Source organism: Manis pentadactyla, chromosome 14, assembly GCF_030020395.1.
Source record: "Manis pentadactyla isolate mManPen7 chromosome 14, mManPen7.hap1, whole genome shotgun sequence".
NCBI lineage: Eukaryota > Metazoa > Chordata > Mammalia > Pholidota > Manidae > Manis > Manis pentadactyla.
The window spans coordinates 36,127,433-36,140,994 of record NC_080032.1 but is presented as its reverse complement, the minus strand read 5'-3'; the positions used below and the strand labels follow the sequence as shown (position 1 = coordinate 36,140,994).

General features: G+C 49.2%; 1 protein-coding gene across 1 annotated transcript in view; it reads left to right on the top strand.

Moving 5' to 3' along the window:
• Positions 1–13,562, top strand: part of TRIM71 (tripartite motif containing 71) — a 73,508-nt gene that overhangs the window by 33,729 nt on the left and 26,217 nt on the right. The window contains exon 2 of the mRNA XM_036892108.2: positions 13,072–13,239. Within this exon, the coding sequence (XP_036748003.1) occupies positions 13,072–13,239 (168 nt within the window). The remainder of the gene's footprint in view (positions 1–13,071; positions 13,240–13,562) is intronic.

Sequence of the window (13,562 nt, the reverse complement as noted above, 5' to 3'; positions counted from 1 at the left end):
CTTTGTGGGTTGGGCAAAGATCCAAGGCTCCAGCCTGCAAATTAGAACCTGACCAAGTGGTGAATGAGTAGTCCAGAAAGCAAGGGAGCTCTTGCAGGTTGGGTTCCCCAGAGGCAGACAATGTGGATGGGTGGAGAGCATATTTATCTATATGAATCAGAGGAGAAGGGCAGGGGAGGAAGCAGGGTGGGCACATGCCCACAGGGCTCTGGTACCGCCTGCATTGCTGCCAGGGGTGGAGCCTGGCTGTCCATCTCTTACAGAGGGTGGGGCTAGTATAGGGGACCCTCCAGGTCATGGGATGGGGTGAGCTGTGGCCCAGCTGTTTTACCCCTTGAGCTCACCTCCAGAGTTGCCACCTATATTGTCCCACACTTAGTATTTTGTGACATAGTTTCACTTTTTTAAATGTTTTGTCTCTGAGAAATGCTAACTACAACTCAGTGTGGGCAGTGCTGTCTCTGCCTGCTGTTTTTCCTGCCCCAGATCCCCATCCCGCCTCCCCACCTCACCTTTGACGTCTGGCCTCAGAACTCACTTAGAGGGTCTCTCTTGCCTGTGAAACCAACCTCCAGCTTCTGGAGGAGGAGCCAGATCCCAGAAAATCACCTACCTGGGTTGTAGCGTCCTTTCTGGAGTCAGATTTACTGCTGTACCCTCAGCGTTAGGAAGGGGCTATGGTAAGAAACATCGTGAAACTATCTTGTCTGTGACTCTGGCAAAGCTGGTGCAAATGCTTCTCTGGGGTTTTGTCGTTGAGAGGCAGTGATAGAGGGGAAATGGTTTTCCTCCAGGGTGAACTCATTTTCATGCCCTCTGAGTAATTCTGACAGTTCTGTGAGCCAAAATTTATGTTATTTCTCTTTCTCACCAAGTCTGTACATAAGCTCAGCCAAATTCAAGCTTTCAGTGATGGCAACAGAATTCGCTCATCTATTTAATTATCTGTGCCATTTCATTTGGTCTTAACTACAAAAAGATAATGGTTCTGTAATTGCCTATGTTGCTGTGGAAAGCTGTGTGCTCAGGTAGGGTGGGGACTGGGCCCCCACATGCCGCTCAGGGCAGCGTCTGATGAAGGGGGACCCATGTGCCTGGTTTGAGATCTGGTCTCACAAGCAGGGGAGCAGGTAATGGCAGGAAAGAGGAGTTCGCTGGTTTCAAGGAAGCCCTTTTGGCTGGCCCTGGAGGACCTGGGACTTGTTAGGTGGTGGTTGGCTGGTTTTGGGAAGGGGGGAGCAGTGTTCATTGGGAGGGTTGAGAATTTTCTCCTAAAAAACAGGGAAGGGTTCATGATGTGGCTTTGGGGATGGGTACAGGAGCCTCAGGAGAATGACACATAGCCTCACGATCATTCTGTGCTTGCTTCTGCAAGTAACCGATCGAGTCTGAGGTTAGAGTTAACAATATCCCCTCTACTTTCAACCTTTCCTTTTCAAATTTGCCTTTGTCCACGCAGCCTATAAGAATCTGGTCTAGAGCTGGGTAGTAGGCTGCTCTGCCCCTAGTTTGGGCTGTTCTTGGGCACTAGTCTACCACCATTTGGCTTTTCTGCTGTTTGTTTAGCTCAGGAGTGAATCTTACTCAGCTAGCTGGCCAGACAGAAAGTAGTTTATGTCCAAATCTTTCCCCCTAACCCTTGGGATTGGGTATGCCTCAACATTTAAATTTTCTGGTTTTAGAATATATGCATGTATGTGGATGAAGTGACAACACCATGAAATAATGAATATCAGCACTTAGTGAAATATATGAACTCACACACTAAATGGTATAGTATCATATAAGACATTTTCATGCCAGTTTAGGTTTTGCTGTCAATCGTTTGGTTTCCAGAGCCTGATGGATTTTGGAATTGTAGAAAAGGGATTGTGGGTTTGTGTGGGAACCCAGGGTTTGTTTCCCTGAGAATTTGAATGGTACCGTCTGGGTCTTACGGTTGTTTTTAATCTTGGCGTCTGTCTGCATTTACATTGAGACCAGGACACTGTCCACTTGCAGCCCCGTCCTGCCCGGGTTACCCCCACCCCTCTGCCTTGTGTCTGGACAGCCTCCTTAGCAGCCACTACTGAGGTTTTACACACTAATCTTGCTTTCTTGCTCCTCTTCTCTGGGCTGCTGTTCAGTCTCAGTGTCCACTGGAGCCTTCACTTTGACCAGTCCCAACATTGATACTTCACCAGTGTCCCCTGCTGGCTTTTGGGGGGGTTCTTGTTGGAAGCAAACTGGTGCTTGACAACCTTTTATCTTCGCGTGGATAGAGGTTGACCTGACTTTTAAAGTTATTACTGAATTCAAGAATCCTTACTGTCCATACTTGCAAGTAGATTTCCCCCACCCCTGATACATCAAGTGACATAGCAGTGGAGTATATTACTTAATTGAAAATTTGGGGGTTGTATAAAAAGGAAATTCCCTGTAGCGATGCTTGTGATTTTTTTCAAAAACCCGGAAACAGCTATAAAATTCTATCAGCAGGTACTAATTAAATAAGTGGTGGTGCATCCACAGGCGACCTACCGTGCAGCCATTCATAAAATAGGTAGTTTTGACCCAGATGTGCTCCAGGTTAATACAGTTAGGTGAAAAAAGTCTAGTATAATCTAGTCCTCTATTTGTCTCTTAAAAAATTCGCAAATGTGTAGAATATAGCATAGGTTTTCAATGGCTATGTAAAAAGTAGAAACAATTGAGAGATTAGGGGCGATTAAAGACCATTTGCAATTGTTTGTCTCGGGCATTATAAAAGTGCATGTATGTTATAAATGTTGGGTCACTGTATTTGTACACTTGAAACTGATAGAACATTGAATGTCAGCTGCACTTCAGTTAATAAAGAAAGCTCACTATCTAAATGGAAAAAGGTTTAAGAAGTCTCAGGCCCCCCACCCTCGTCCTCCGCTCTGGGCTCTGCTGTCTTGAGCTGGTGGTGAGTGTGCATAAAACGAGGGTTTGGTTTGGATTTCTTTCTTTTCCTCCTCTTCTTGGGCCCCTCGGACCACAGCTCTGCAGTAACACGTGGCCAAAGATGCAGCAGGGGCTCCCAGGGTTTGGAGCCCAAGCGTCCAGTGTATTTTCCCAAATGACGTAAGACTTGGTTTTGATGTTACTTCATAGCCTTAGTGGCATAGCTGGACTTCACTCCTTGTCTTGGTTTACCGTTTTTAAATAGAGTCTGCAGAGTGGCACACACAGGTGACTCGTGTTTGTCACCCACCAGCCTCTTCTTTCTCTGGTGGGAAACTTAAAACAGGTGGGTGATGACCTCCTCATGTCCAGGCCTGAGTTTGTGAGAAGCCAAGTGTCCCTAGTCACTTTAAGGGATGTTGGTTCCCAAATTAAATGTATAGCAGTTAACATACTGCATTTGGAGCGTTTTGACCACGAGAGGCCCTAATCCTTCCAGTTTATTTGTCGATGATGATGTGTGGGTAGTTGTGTTTTAAAAAGGAAGCTCCTTTTTTCAGATGCTGTTGCCTAACAGGAGGCACCGTGTGTGTGCGCGTGCGCGCGCATCCGTATTCCTTGTGGGATCCCAGGTAGTGGAAGTAGATTTCAGAAGCGTGCACACGCACACACAATCTTATACATCAACAAAGCACTTTATTTAAGCACTGGCTAAGGTAAACTTGCCTACTTGGTATTTTTATTTATTTTTTCTTTAACCCGCCCCCCTTCCTCTCCTGCTGGGCCCACATTCCTAGGTCTTTGTCTCTGCCTGGTATTTTAGAAATTATGGAAGAGGAAGGCAGTGGGTGGGGCGTTCTGGAAGCTGGGGGCAGGGAAGAGGGTGGTCACTTGTAAGGTCAGAGGTTGAGCCCGCTCCATTCAGCTGGGGCAGCCAGATTGTCGCCACGCGGGGCAGGGGCGGGGCCATGCATCTGCGATCCAAGCCCTAGACTGGGCAGCTCTGAGCCCTGGAATTCCTGCTGCCAGAGGACCGCCCCTTTCCCCCTTTTCCTGTAGCCACAGTTCATGGCCCCTGCCACAATTCTGGCTGTGGATCCTTCACACAGCCAGCCCTTTGGAAGATGTGGGTTCCAGTTTTATCTTTTAAGATAATCTTCCATCTGGCTCAGAAATAACCACACCCTTGCACATCCTCTCCACTTGACTGTGTTCCACAAACTCTGAAGTTGTGGGTTTTTTAGCTTAAAAATTGCAGGCAAAATGACACGTGGAACTTCTAAACAGAGTGTGAAATCTTTCCAAAGTTTTACTCTTTCTGCTAAAAAGTTTATAAAAAATTGGCCACATTTTCTCAGTGTTTGGACAATGTTCTTTTAAAGTCAATGGTTTGTTGATTACAGGCACCCTTGAGGTTATGCTCTTAGTCACTGGTAGCTTTCTACCACCAGCTATCTGCCCCCACACATCCCCACGGTCCAGTACAGTCAGCTGGGGAGTGCAGAAGCACTATTACTTCCTAATCACAGGGCATGGTAGGCACACATAGCTCCATCAACCCCATGGGAAATGGCAGGTGGGATGGCATCCAGGGACCCCTTTTGCCCATTTTAGAGGCATTGGAGGGGTTTTGGGGTAGGCCATGCAAGGTGCCCAAGGGCTTTGGACACCCTGCTACCACTCATTTTCTGACCAAAGATTTCTGGCTACGTCACCTGTAGAATATCCTTTAAAACTTACCATTTGTAGGCTGTTTCTTATGCACATCATAATCCAGGCTCTGGGTTTGAAAAACCTAAAGCCCAGAAAGATCATCTTAATTCCTTGTTGTCACACTGTTGTCACCTTGGAGCCTGACTTCCTGGCTCAGCCCAGAATTATTTCACAGCCTTTTGCTTTCTTATGTCAAGGCCCCAGAGATAGGTTCCTGGGTGGAAGGGATCTCCTGAGGTATACCTAGTCAGTCCCCATGTGTTTCATACGGGAGACTGCAGCTCAGGTGAGTGGATAGCTGGTCTCACGCCCAGGTTGGTGCCAGGCCCAGGCTGACAGCCTGGGGTGCTTGTCTGCTCACTGCCTTGTGACATTTGCAGGAGCCCACAGACTGCACAAGGCAGGGTGGGGGATGCCAGGTGGTCCTGAGACAAGGTGAAGAGACAAGAGCAGAGAGGACAGAAGGTTCAGTGACATGCTTCCCTCTGATTTAAAAGGGGCCTTCAGACAGAAGGCTTTCACACTCCCTAGTAGCATAGGAGTGACCCCTTTATTCCCATGACAAACGGAGAGAGCAAAGGGGAGGAATGCAGCCAGGATGTTGAAGCTGGTGGGAGAATTGCTTTAGCACCATGTTGTAAAAAGATCCTGTCTGGGGAATTTTCTCTATATCCAGCTTAGCATCTTTTGGTTAACATTGAAGGTTAGCCGGAGAATCTTAGATTTACCAGGTGAGAAGGATTGGATCATCTCCAAATGGTGAACCAGGTTTAAAAAGTGATTGGTCTTAAGGAAGGCATATCGTTATCACCTGATTTCAGTCCATGTTGGTTAGTGGGAAACTCCTGCCCTCTGGACAAAATTGGTAGTAAAGTTACAAACCTGATCACCTTTCCCTCCTGTAAAACAGGGTCCATAATAAAACTTGCTGTTATCAGAACCAATTTTTAAAACTTAGGAATATGATATCCTAAAATCTTTCCCTGTTCCCTATTTCTGAATCCAGAATTGCTTGGAGAAGCAGCCTAACCAATGCTGGATCGCACACTACCCGGTAACTCTTAACCCTGAGTGGAGCAGCCTGTTTACTTGACTGAGCCATTTGGGAAGATAATTTCCTGGTGGCCTGCTCCACGCCAGGTTTTGGGTTGGTTAATAAACTAACCTGGGAAAGGAGAGAAGCCACATACTCACTGTCGGTCTGGGGCCCTTTCTGTGTGAGCCCTTCTAATAGACGCTTTGTAGTCTGTGGCGCCATCACCAGCGTTCCCTGTTGTCTCCCACAACACTATCTACCCTGCCTCTCATCTGCAAGCTCCAGGTGTGTGTGCTCCACCCAGGAGCCCCTTGCCTCAAGCCTCACATCCTCAACTGCCACTGTGCCTGGCAAGCTGCTTAGTGCTCTGGGTAAGTGTGGGGCAGTTGGGGTTCCTATAGCCAGGATCCTCACTGAACTTAAACCACCTGATGATGTAACTGGCCTGTTGCTGGGCTGTCGCTTCCATACCTTTAGGCAATAAACTGTTATTGAGCTATATAGAGAGCTCGGCCCAGTGCTCTGGGCAGAGGCAGAGACGCTAGTGCTCCACCTACCGCCCGGAGAGCGCCACCTGCTGCCCAGAGAACAAGCCGGGTAATAAACCCTTTCACCCCAAAGAACGTTTTGCTGTCAATTCCTTTGGTCACACTGAATCCACAGTGAACTTGCCTGGGGCTGAAACCCATTGGCAAGACAATTGGCGAAAGTCAGGAGGGTTCACTGCTGACCAAGGAAAAAGACAGGCTGCCCTTATGGGAGGGGTGCTTCAGCGGGCTGCCCCTGTGAATGGAGAAACAGTGGATCGTCCCCCAATGGGTATGTGGTTCGAGGCGGCTTGCCTCCTAGAGGACTGGACCCCACCCCAGGACTGGAGGCAAGTGGAGGTGACACCTGAGGCAGTGAGGGTGGCCATTGGCATAGTAAGTAGATCTTTGAGAAGCAGAGTGCCTGGGAGGCAGCGGGGACTGTGGGTTGGCTGCTTCTCACAGTATTAAGAAAGTCTACAGAGGAGACCCAAGAAATGGTGGCACCAGAACGCGAGCTGCAAACTTCAGTAGATTCCCTGAGGAGGGAAATGGTGTTGATGTAAGAGGCGGCCCGAGAATGCAAGCTGCAGACTTCTGTGGATGCCCTGAGGAGGGAAATAGTACTGATGCAGGAGGAGGTGGCCCAAGAACACTGGCAGCAAGGTGCCATTGGAGACAAGACCGCAGTGCTGCCAGGTGTTCTGAAGGAGGAAGAGGCCATCAAGGAAAAAGACAAACTCCTGAGGGAAGCACAGGTGGAGGCGGCATGAGAACGCCAGCTGCGAAGCATTGAAGAGGTGACAGTAAGAGACCTTCTGAAGACTGAGCTAGCATTGCTGCAAGGCACAGTAGAAAAGGTAAAGGCTGTAGCTGAGGAGGCACTGGGCAGGAGGGGAGAGAAAGGTGCCATCACCTCCAGAAATGGAGGAGCTGGAGAAGGATGAAGGGGTGGTGCCGGCGGCACTGGCACCTCCTGTATTGAAAGCATGCCCAGTGGTTGTAAAGAAAATAAAGACCCAGCAGCTCAAAGTTCCCCAAGGAGAGGAGCAGCCCCCTTCCCAGGTCGTGGAGCACTCTGGTCTGCCTCTATACTCAGGCTGAGCTAGTGGATTTGGGCTCCTGGTTTAGGCAGGCATCCTCCGAGTCAGTATCAGCTTGGCTCCTGCATCTGTGGGACTTAGGGGTGGATGAAATTGTTCTGTCAGGATCAGAGATGGGAAAGCTGTCTTCCCTGACAGTGCAGCCCGCCTTGAGGCAGCGATTACAAAACGCACATCAGATCCCAGGGAGTCACTCCCTCCTCTATTGGCTTATGGCTGCACTTCGTGCCGTGTGGCCCAATCCGGGTGAACTACCATCCTCTCCTGTTAGATGGCAGACATATGCTGAGCTCCAACAGGTGCTAGGAGAGCAAGGCATAAGAAATGCCATCTATAGTCCAGAGAATTATAACCCAGATGAAGAGATTTTCACTACTGGGATGAGAAATATTGTACTTCAAATGGCTCCCACATCCCTCTTTGGGTCTCTAGTGGCCATTCTTTCCCCTCACTTAGGGCATCCCATAAGCGAGGTGACACATACAGTAGCAGACTTACGAGAGGCAGAAGCAATGAGAATCTGGAAAGAAAGAAGACCTGTTAATCACAGGAAGAATTTACAGGGTCCTATGAAGGTTACGAGGACCCAGATGTGGGTTGATTTATACGGGCAGGAGCAGATGGAAGGAAATTAGATGGGAAGTCAAATAGGATCTTACTGGAGCTAATGCAACAGCTGAAACCAGAGCAGCAGTTTCAGCCATTAAGACCGAAGAGGCAGAGGTCAGAGACAGAGCCACAATCCAGCCTGTGTGTTTGCAAGACTTCCTGCTGGAGAATGAGCCAACCTCACTTGAGCCCACACAGGAAGGTGATTGGGGAACATGGTTTGACTGAGGGAAAGGGCAAGGTATCTGCCCTGAGGGACCAGGGGGGACCGGAGGCCACATGTTGAAATAGCTATCCATTGGTCCCCAGTGAACATACAACGTGTCCTGGCTCTGGTGGACACAAGGGCTGAATGTTCACTGATTCATGGTAACCCTGAGCGGTTCCCTGGGACCTCCACTATCATAGATGGATACTGGGGGAATGCTATCAGTAAAAAAAGCCCAATTCCCCTTGGGAATAGGGCGTCTACCCCCAAAAGAGTATACTGTGTATATATCTCCTATTCCTGAGTATATTTTGGGGATTAATATTCTGCAGGGTCTATGGTTGCAGACCACTGCAGGTGAGTTCAGACTTGAGAGTACGTGTGGTGAAGGCAGTTCCAAGGGGACATGGTAGGCACCCGTCCATAGCTTTGCCTGTGCCTCAGTGGGTGACTAATACCAAACAATACAAACTGCCTGGAGGGCATAAAGATTTTGGAGAAACTCTTCAGGAGCTGGAAAAGGTGGGTGTTATAAAGCCCACCTATAATCCTTCCAATTCCCCAGTGGGGCCTGTAAAAAAGCCAGATGGCTCCTGGCATATGACTGTGGATTACAGAGAACTGAATAAAGTCATATACCCTATGCATGCTGCTGTCCCCACTATTGTAGGCTTGATGGATACCCTCAGCCATGAACTAGGAACATACCATTATGTGGTAGATCTTGCTAGTGCCGCCTTTTCCATTGACATTGAGCAGGAAAATCAGGAACAGTGTGCCTTCACATGGGAAGGACGGCCATGGACTTGTAGCCCAGGACTTGGCTACATGGGAGAAACTGCCAACGGTGCGACTGTACCATTTTATTGATGATGTCATGCTCACGTCCGGTTCTCTTTCAGATCTACAAGGTGCAGCACCTAGACTGCTGCAACATTTACAGAAGAAAGGATGGGCTGTGAACAGCACCAAGGTTCAGGGACCTGGTTTGTCTGTTAAATTCTTGGGGGTCATTTGGTCGGGTAAGACCAAAGTGATACCAGAAACAGTTATAGACAAGGTCCAGGCCTTCCCTACCCCCTACAACCTGTAGCATTGCTACAGGAGTTTCTGGTTCTTCTAGGCTACTGGAGAGTGTTTATACTGCACTTAGCACAAATTCTGAAGCCTTTATACTGGTTGGTACGAAAGGGTGTCAGGTGGGACTGGGATGAGACTTGTGCATCTGCCTTTACTACTGCAAAAGGGGCAGTCAAGGCCGTGCAGGCTTGGAGTGTGATAGACCCATCAAGGCCCTGTGAGCTGGACGTTCATGTGGCTGAAGACAGTTATGGCTGGTGTCTCTCACAGCGGCTTGAACGAACTCGCCAACCTGTTGGATTCTGGTCACAACTCTGGAAAGGAGCAGAGGTACAATACACTGATAGAAAAACAACTGGCTGCCATGTACCACGCCTTGCTACAGAACCCATCGCTGGAATGGCCCCAATAAAGGTGTAATAACTACCTATCCCGTCTTGGGGTGGGTACGAGACTGAACCCAAAAACCAAGGAGTGGTTTGGCACAAATACCCACACTAGCCAAGTGGGGTGCTTACCTACAGCAATGTAGTGCCCTCTCTAGTAGCCCCTTGAGTGAATAGCTCCGATGCTTGTTGGGGCCGGTGACATATACTAGTGAAAAGCAGGAAGAACTTGCTTTATGAACCATTAGTAGCAGAGAGTCCCTGTCGGGGGGGAAGAGCCCCTATACCCAAAGATGCATGGTACACAGATGGCTCCAGCCTTGGGCAGGCCCCAAAATGGAGGGCCATAGCTTTCCATCCTAAGACAGACAATATGGATGGAAGATGGTGAGGGGAAGAGCAGCCACTTGGCAGAGTGGCTGGCTGTGTGGCTTGTGATCAGCAAGGAGCCCTCCCCTATAGTTGTCTGCACTGACAGCTAGGCTGTCTATCGTGGCTTGACCCTGTGGCTATCAACCTGGTACCATGCCGACTGGCTGGTTGGTCACCAACCCCTTTGGGGGCAAGAATTATGGCAAGACTTACAGGCCTGTGGTCAGACTGAAATAATTACAGTATACCATGTGACAGGTCATTTGCCACTGGCATCCCTGGGAAATGATGAGGCAGATAAATTGGCCCAGATACATTGGTTAGAAGGAAAGCCTGCGTCTGATATAGCCCAATGGCTACATCAGCGTTTGTTGCATGCAGGGCAAAAGACAATGTCGGTGGGGGCTTGCCTTTGACCTTCGAAGAAGTTAGTAGAGCCCGGCAGGAGTGTGTCCAATGTGCTCCAAAAGGGACTTACACCGAGTTCCACAGCAACATGGGACAATAGCTAAGGGGCCTATACCCCTCGTCAGGTGGCAGATAGACTATTTTGGACCTCTGTCTGTGTCAGAAGGATATCGGTACGCGATGACTTGTGTGGACACAGCTACTGGACTTCTGGTTGCTTTTCCTACCTGTTGTGCAGACCAGCAGACGATCAAAAGAGGCTTAGAGCGTCTCTTTGCTGCCCATGGCCGACCACAGGTGATTGAGAGTGATCAGGGCACCCATTTTACTCGACGTAAACTGCAAGAATGGGTACAACAGCTGGGAATCAAATGGAAGTTCCATTGCCATACAATCCTACTGTAGCAGGCATGATAGATAGTCTGCAGGGATGGTCAGTCTGCTTATGGACCGTTCTACGGCATTTGAATGAGAGACCCTGTAAGGGAGCTCTGAACCCTGTAGACATGTTAACACATATGGCTGCCTCCCCTATACAACTGCAAGTACAAACCAAGGAAGAATCACTGAAGCTGAGGTTTGGCCACCAGAATAACATCTTGCTGCCAGCACCAACTGCACTGTGCCCCGGAGAGACTCCATTGAGTGGACGTGGTCTTGGACCTTTTGACACATGGACCAATGATGGCTGGCTCTCCTAGCACCTTGGGGACAAGGCCTGGAAGCTGGCCTCCTGTGTATTCCTGGAATAACAGCAGAGTGGCCGCGAAAGGTTACAGTAGTATATCCTGAACAGCCAGAAAGTAAGAGCATCTTACCGGCGAGTTTTGTTTTATCATGTGGCCAGTACAGGCACCTCCAGTAGGGTCTATATATAGACCCTTCAGGAACCCCCACAGGGAAAGGAGTAAAAGTATGCTATACCAGACCTGGAAGGGACCCCCTTCCTGCTACAGCCCTATCACAGGACCACTCTCTTGCATGCATCCTACCTGATGGACAAGATTTACCTATGTTGGTGACATTAAAACATGTGTCCTATCGCCCCTAAAATCTGTGTGGATTGGGAACTTCCTCTGGCTTGAGGATTATAATTTTTGTTAAGAGGAACCTCCTCTGGTTTGAGGATTATTATAATTTTTGTATCAAAATCTTGCTGTATCTTAATTTTTATTATCTCTAAGTTGTTGTTATCCTCTGTTGCTGTTGTGGAATCTGGTTACAGTGCTCCAGCTTTCTCACACAGGGACCATTGTGGAAGATTGAAAGCGTGTAGATTGTAAGGCGAGAATCCTGGAGGGGTGGAGTGTGGGGCAGTTGGGATTCCTATGGCCAGGATCCTCACTGAACTTAAACCACCTGATGATGGACCTGGCCTGTTGCTGGGCTGCCGCTTCCACACCTTTAGGCAATAAGCTATTATTGTGCTATATGGAGAGCTCGGCCCAGTGCTCTGGTGGAGGCAGAGATGCTAGTGCTTGACCTACTGTCGGAGAACAAGCTGGGTAATAAACCCTTTCACCCCAAAGAACGTTTTACTATCAATTTCTTTGGTCACAGTGAATCCATAGCGAACTTGCCCGGGGCTGAAACCCATTGGGAAGACAGTAAGGCAGCCAGTTCCAGGTGTATGTGAGAGCCTGCTCTTGCGGAGGCCCACATTGGCCTCCCTGCTCTGCCATTGCTACTGTGTGGCGTTGAGCACCATGCTTGTCTTCATCTGGGGATTAAGCATGTTGTGTATGTGAAAGGGTCCCCCCCACCCCCACTTTCCTGCCTGTTACTGACTGGCTGGCTTTTCCGCCACACCAGGTGCACCAGAGGCAAATTTAAGCCCTGCTTCTGAAAGCAATCCAGCAGACGTTTACAGAGAGTGGTGCTAAGTGCCCTGCTCTGTGGAGGGACACAAGCAGACTGGCCCAGTTTTTGTGCCAAGTTGTTTCGTACTTGAGAGCTCATCGTTTATCAGCAGGTAGAGGTGGTGCCAGCCCTTCTCTCCCTCCTTCCCAGCCTGTGGGCCCTAGTGAAGTGCAGAACATCACAGAAAGCCGTTCTGTCAGCAAGGCTGCCTCCCAGGGTCAGCTCCTTGGAACAACTTGGCAGGAAGAGGAAAGACAAGAAGCTGGCTGACCTTACACCAGCTTTTTACCTTGGTTCCAGAAGCTTAAGCCCATAGCTTGCTTGGGTGCCCGGGAGAAGCATGTCTTGCACTTGGCGCTACTCTTCTTGACAGGAAGCATGGCAGTAAGCCGTGGTGTAAGTTAAGTAACTGACATGTGATTAATACTGGCTCTTAACTTTGCTTTTGCATGCCCAGGGGCTGGGCTAGCAAGAGAAACATTGCTGGTATATTCTTTCCCTTGGACTACCAATCTCAGACCATGGAAACATAATCTTAGGACTTTTCTAGGTAATTAAACTAAGATACAAGGAAATCTTATGCCAGGAGGATTGTTTCATTTCATCTTTGCCTTTGAAGTGTCTCAGTTACAGGTTGCAATGAAACTGGAGTGGAATGAGGGAGTTGGTTGGTTTTTCCTTGATTTGGGGTAGAAGGGCTTGGAAAGGAGAGCAACTTGTGCTCACAGTTGACTGCATGCCCCCTCTCCCATGAAGGTTACTTGCCCTTTGGGAAGGGAGTGTTTTGGGGTCAGTTCCAGAGTGGTTCCCCCACCCACCCCACCCCCGTCTTTCATTAATGTCTGTCTCCTATGGTCCCCAGGTGCTGCACCTGTACTGTGACACTTGCTCAGTGCCCATCTGTCGTGAGTGTACAGTGGGCAGGCATGGGGGCCACAGCTTCATCTACCTCCAGGAGGCGCTGCAGGACTCACGGGCCCTCACCATCCAGCTGCTGGCTGACGCCCAGCAGGGCCGCCAGGCAATCCAGGTCAGTCCTCCCCTCCTTCACCTCTTTCCCTTTGTTCTTTCTTGCACATGAAACCTTTCCCACTCCCTTGCAGATGGCTTGTGTAGATTATTGGGCAGACTCCAGTGTGTGGAGGCCACGGAGCAATGACACAAATGAGTTCATGTGACACCACACAGCAATAATCCATTGGGGGTGGGGGTGGGGAGGCCTCCTGGCTGTCGTCCTGTGAAGGCAAGAGGGATGTGGCCGAATTTAGTAGCCAGTCAGGGCTTGTTTCAGACACAAGGGGCAGCTGGGCACCCCCCTCTCATCATCTGACTGTTTCCCATCCATCCCCCTCT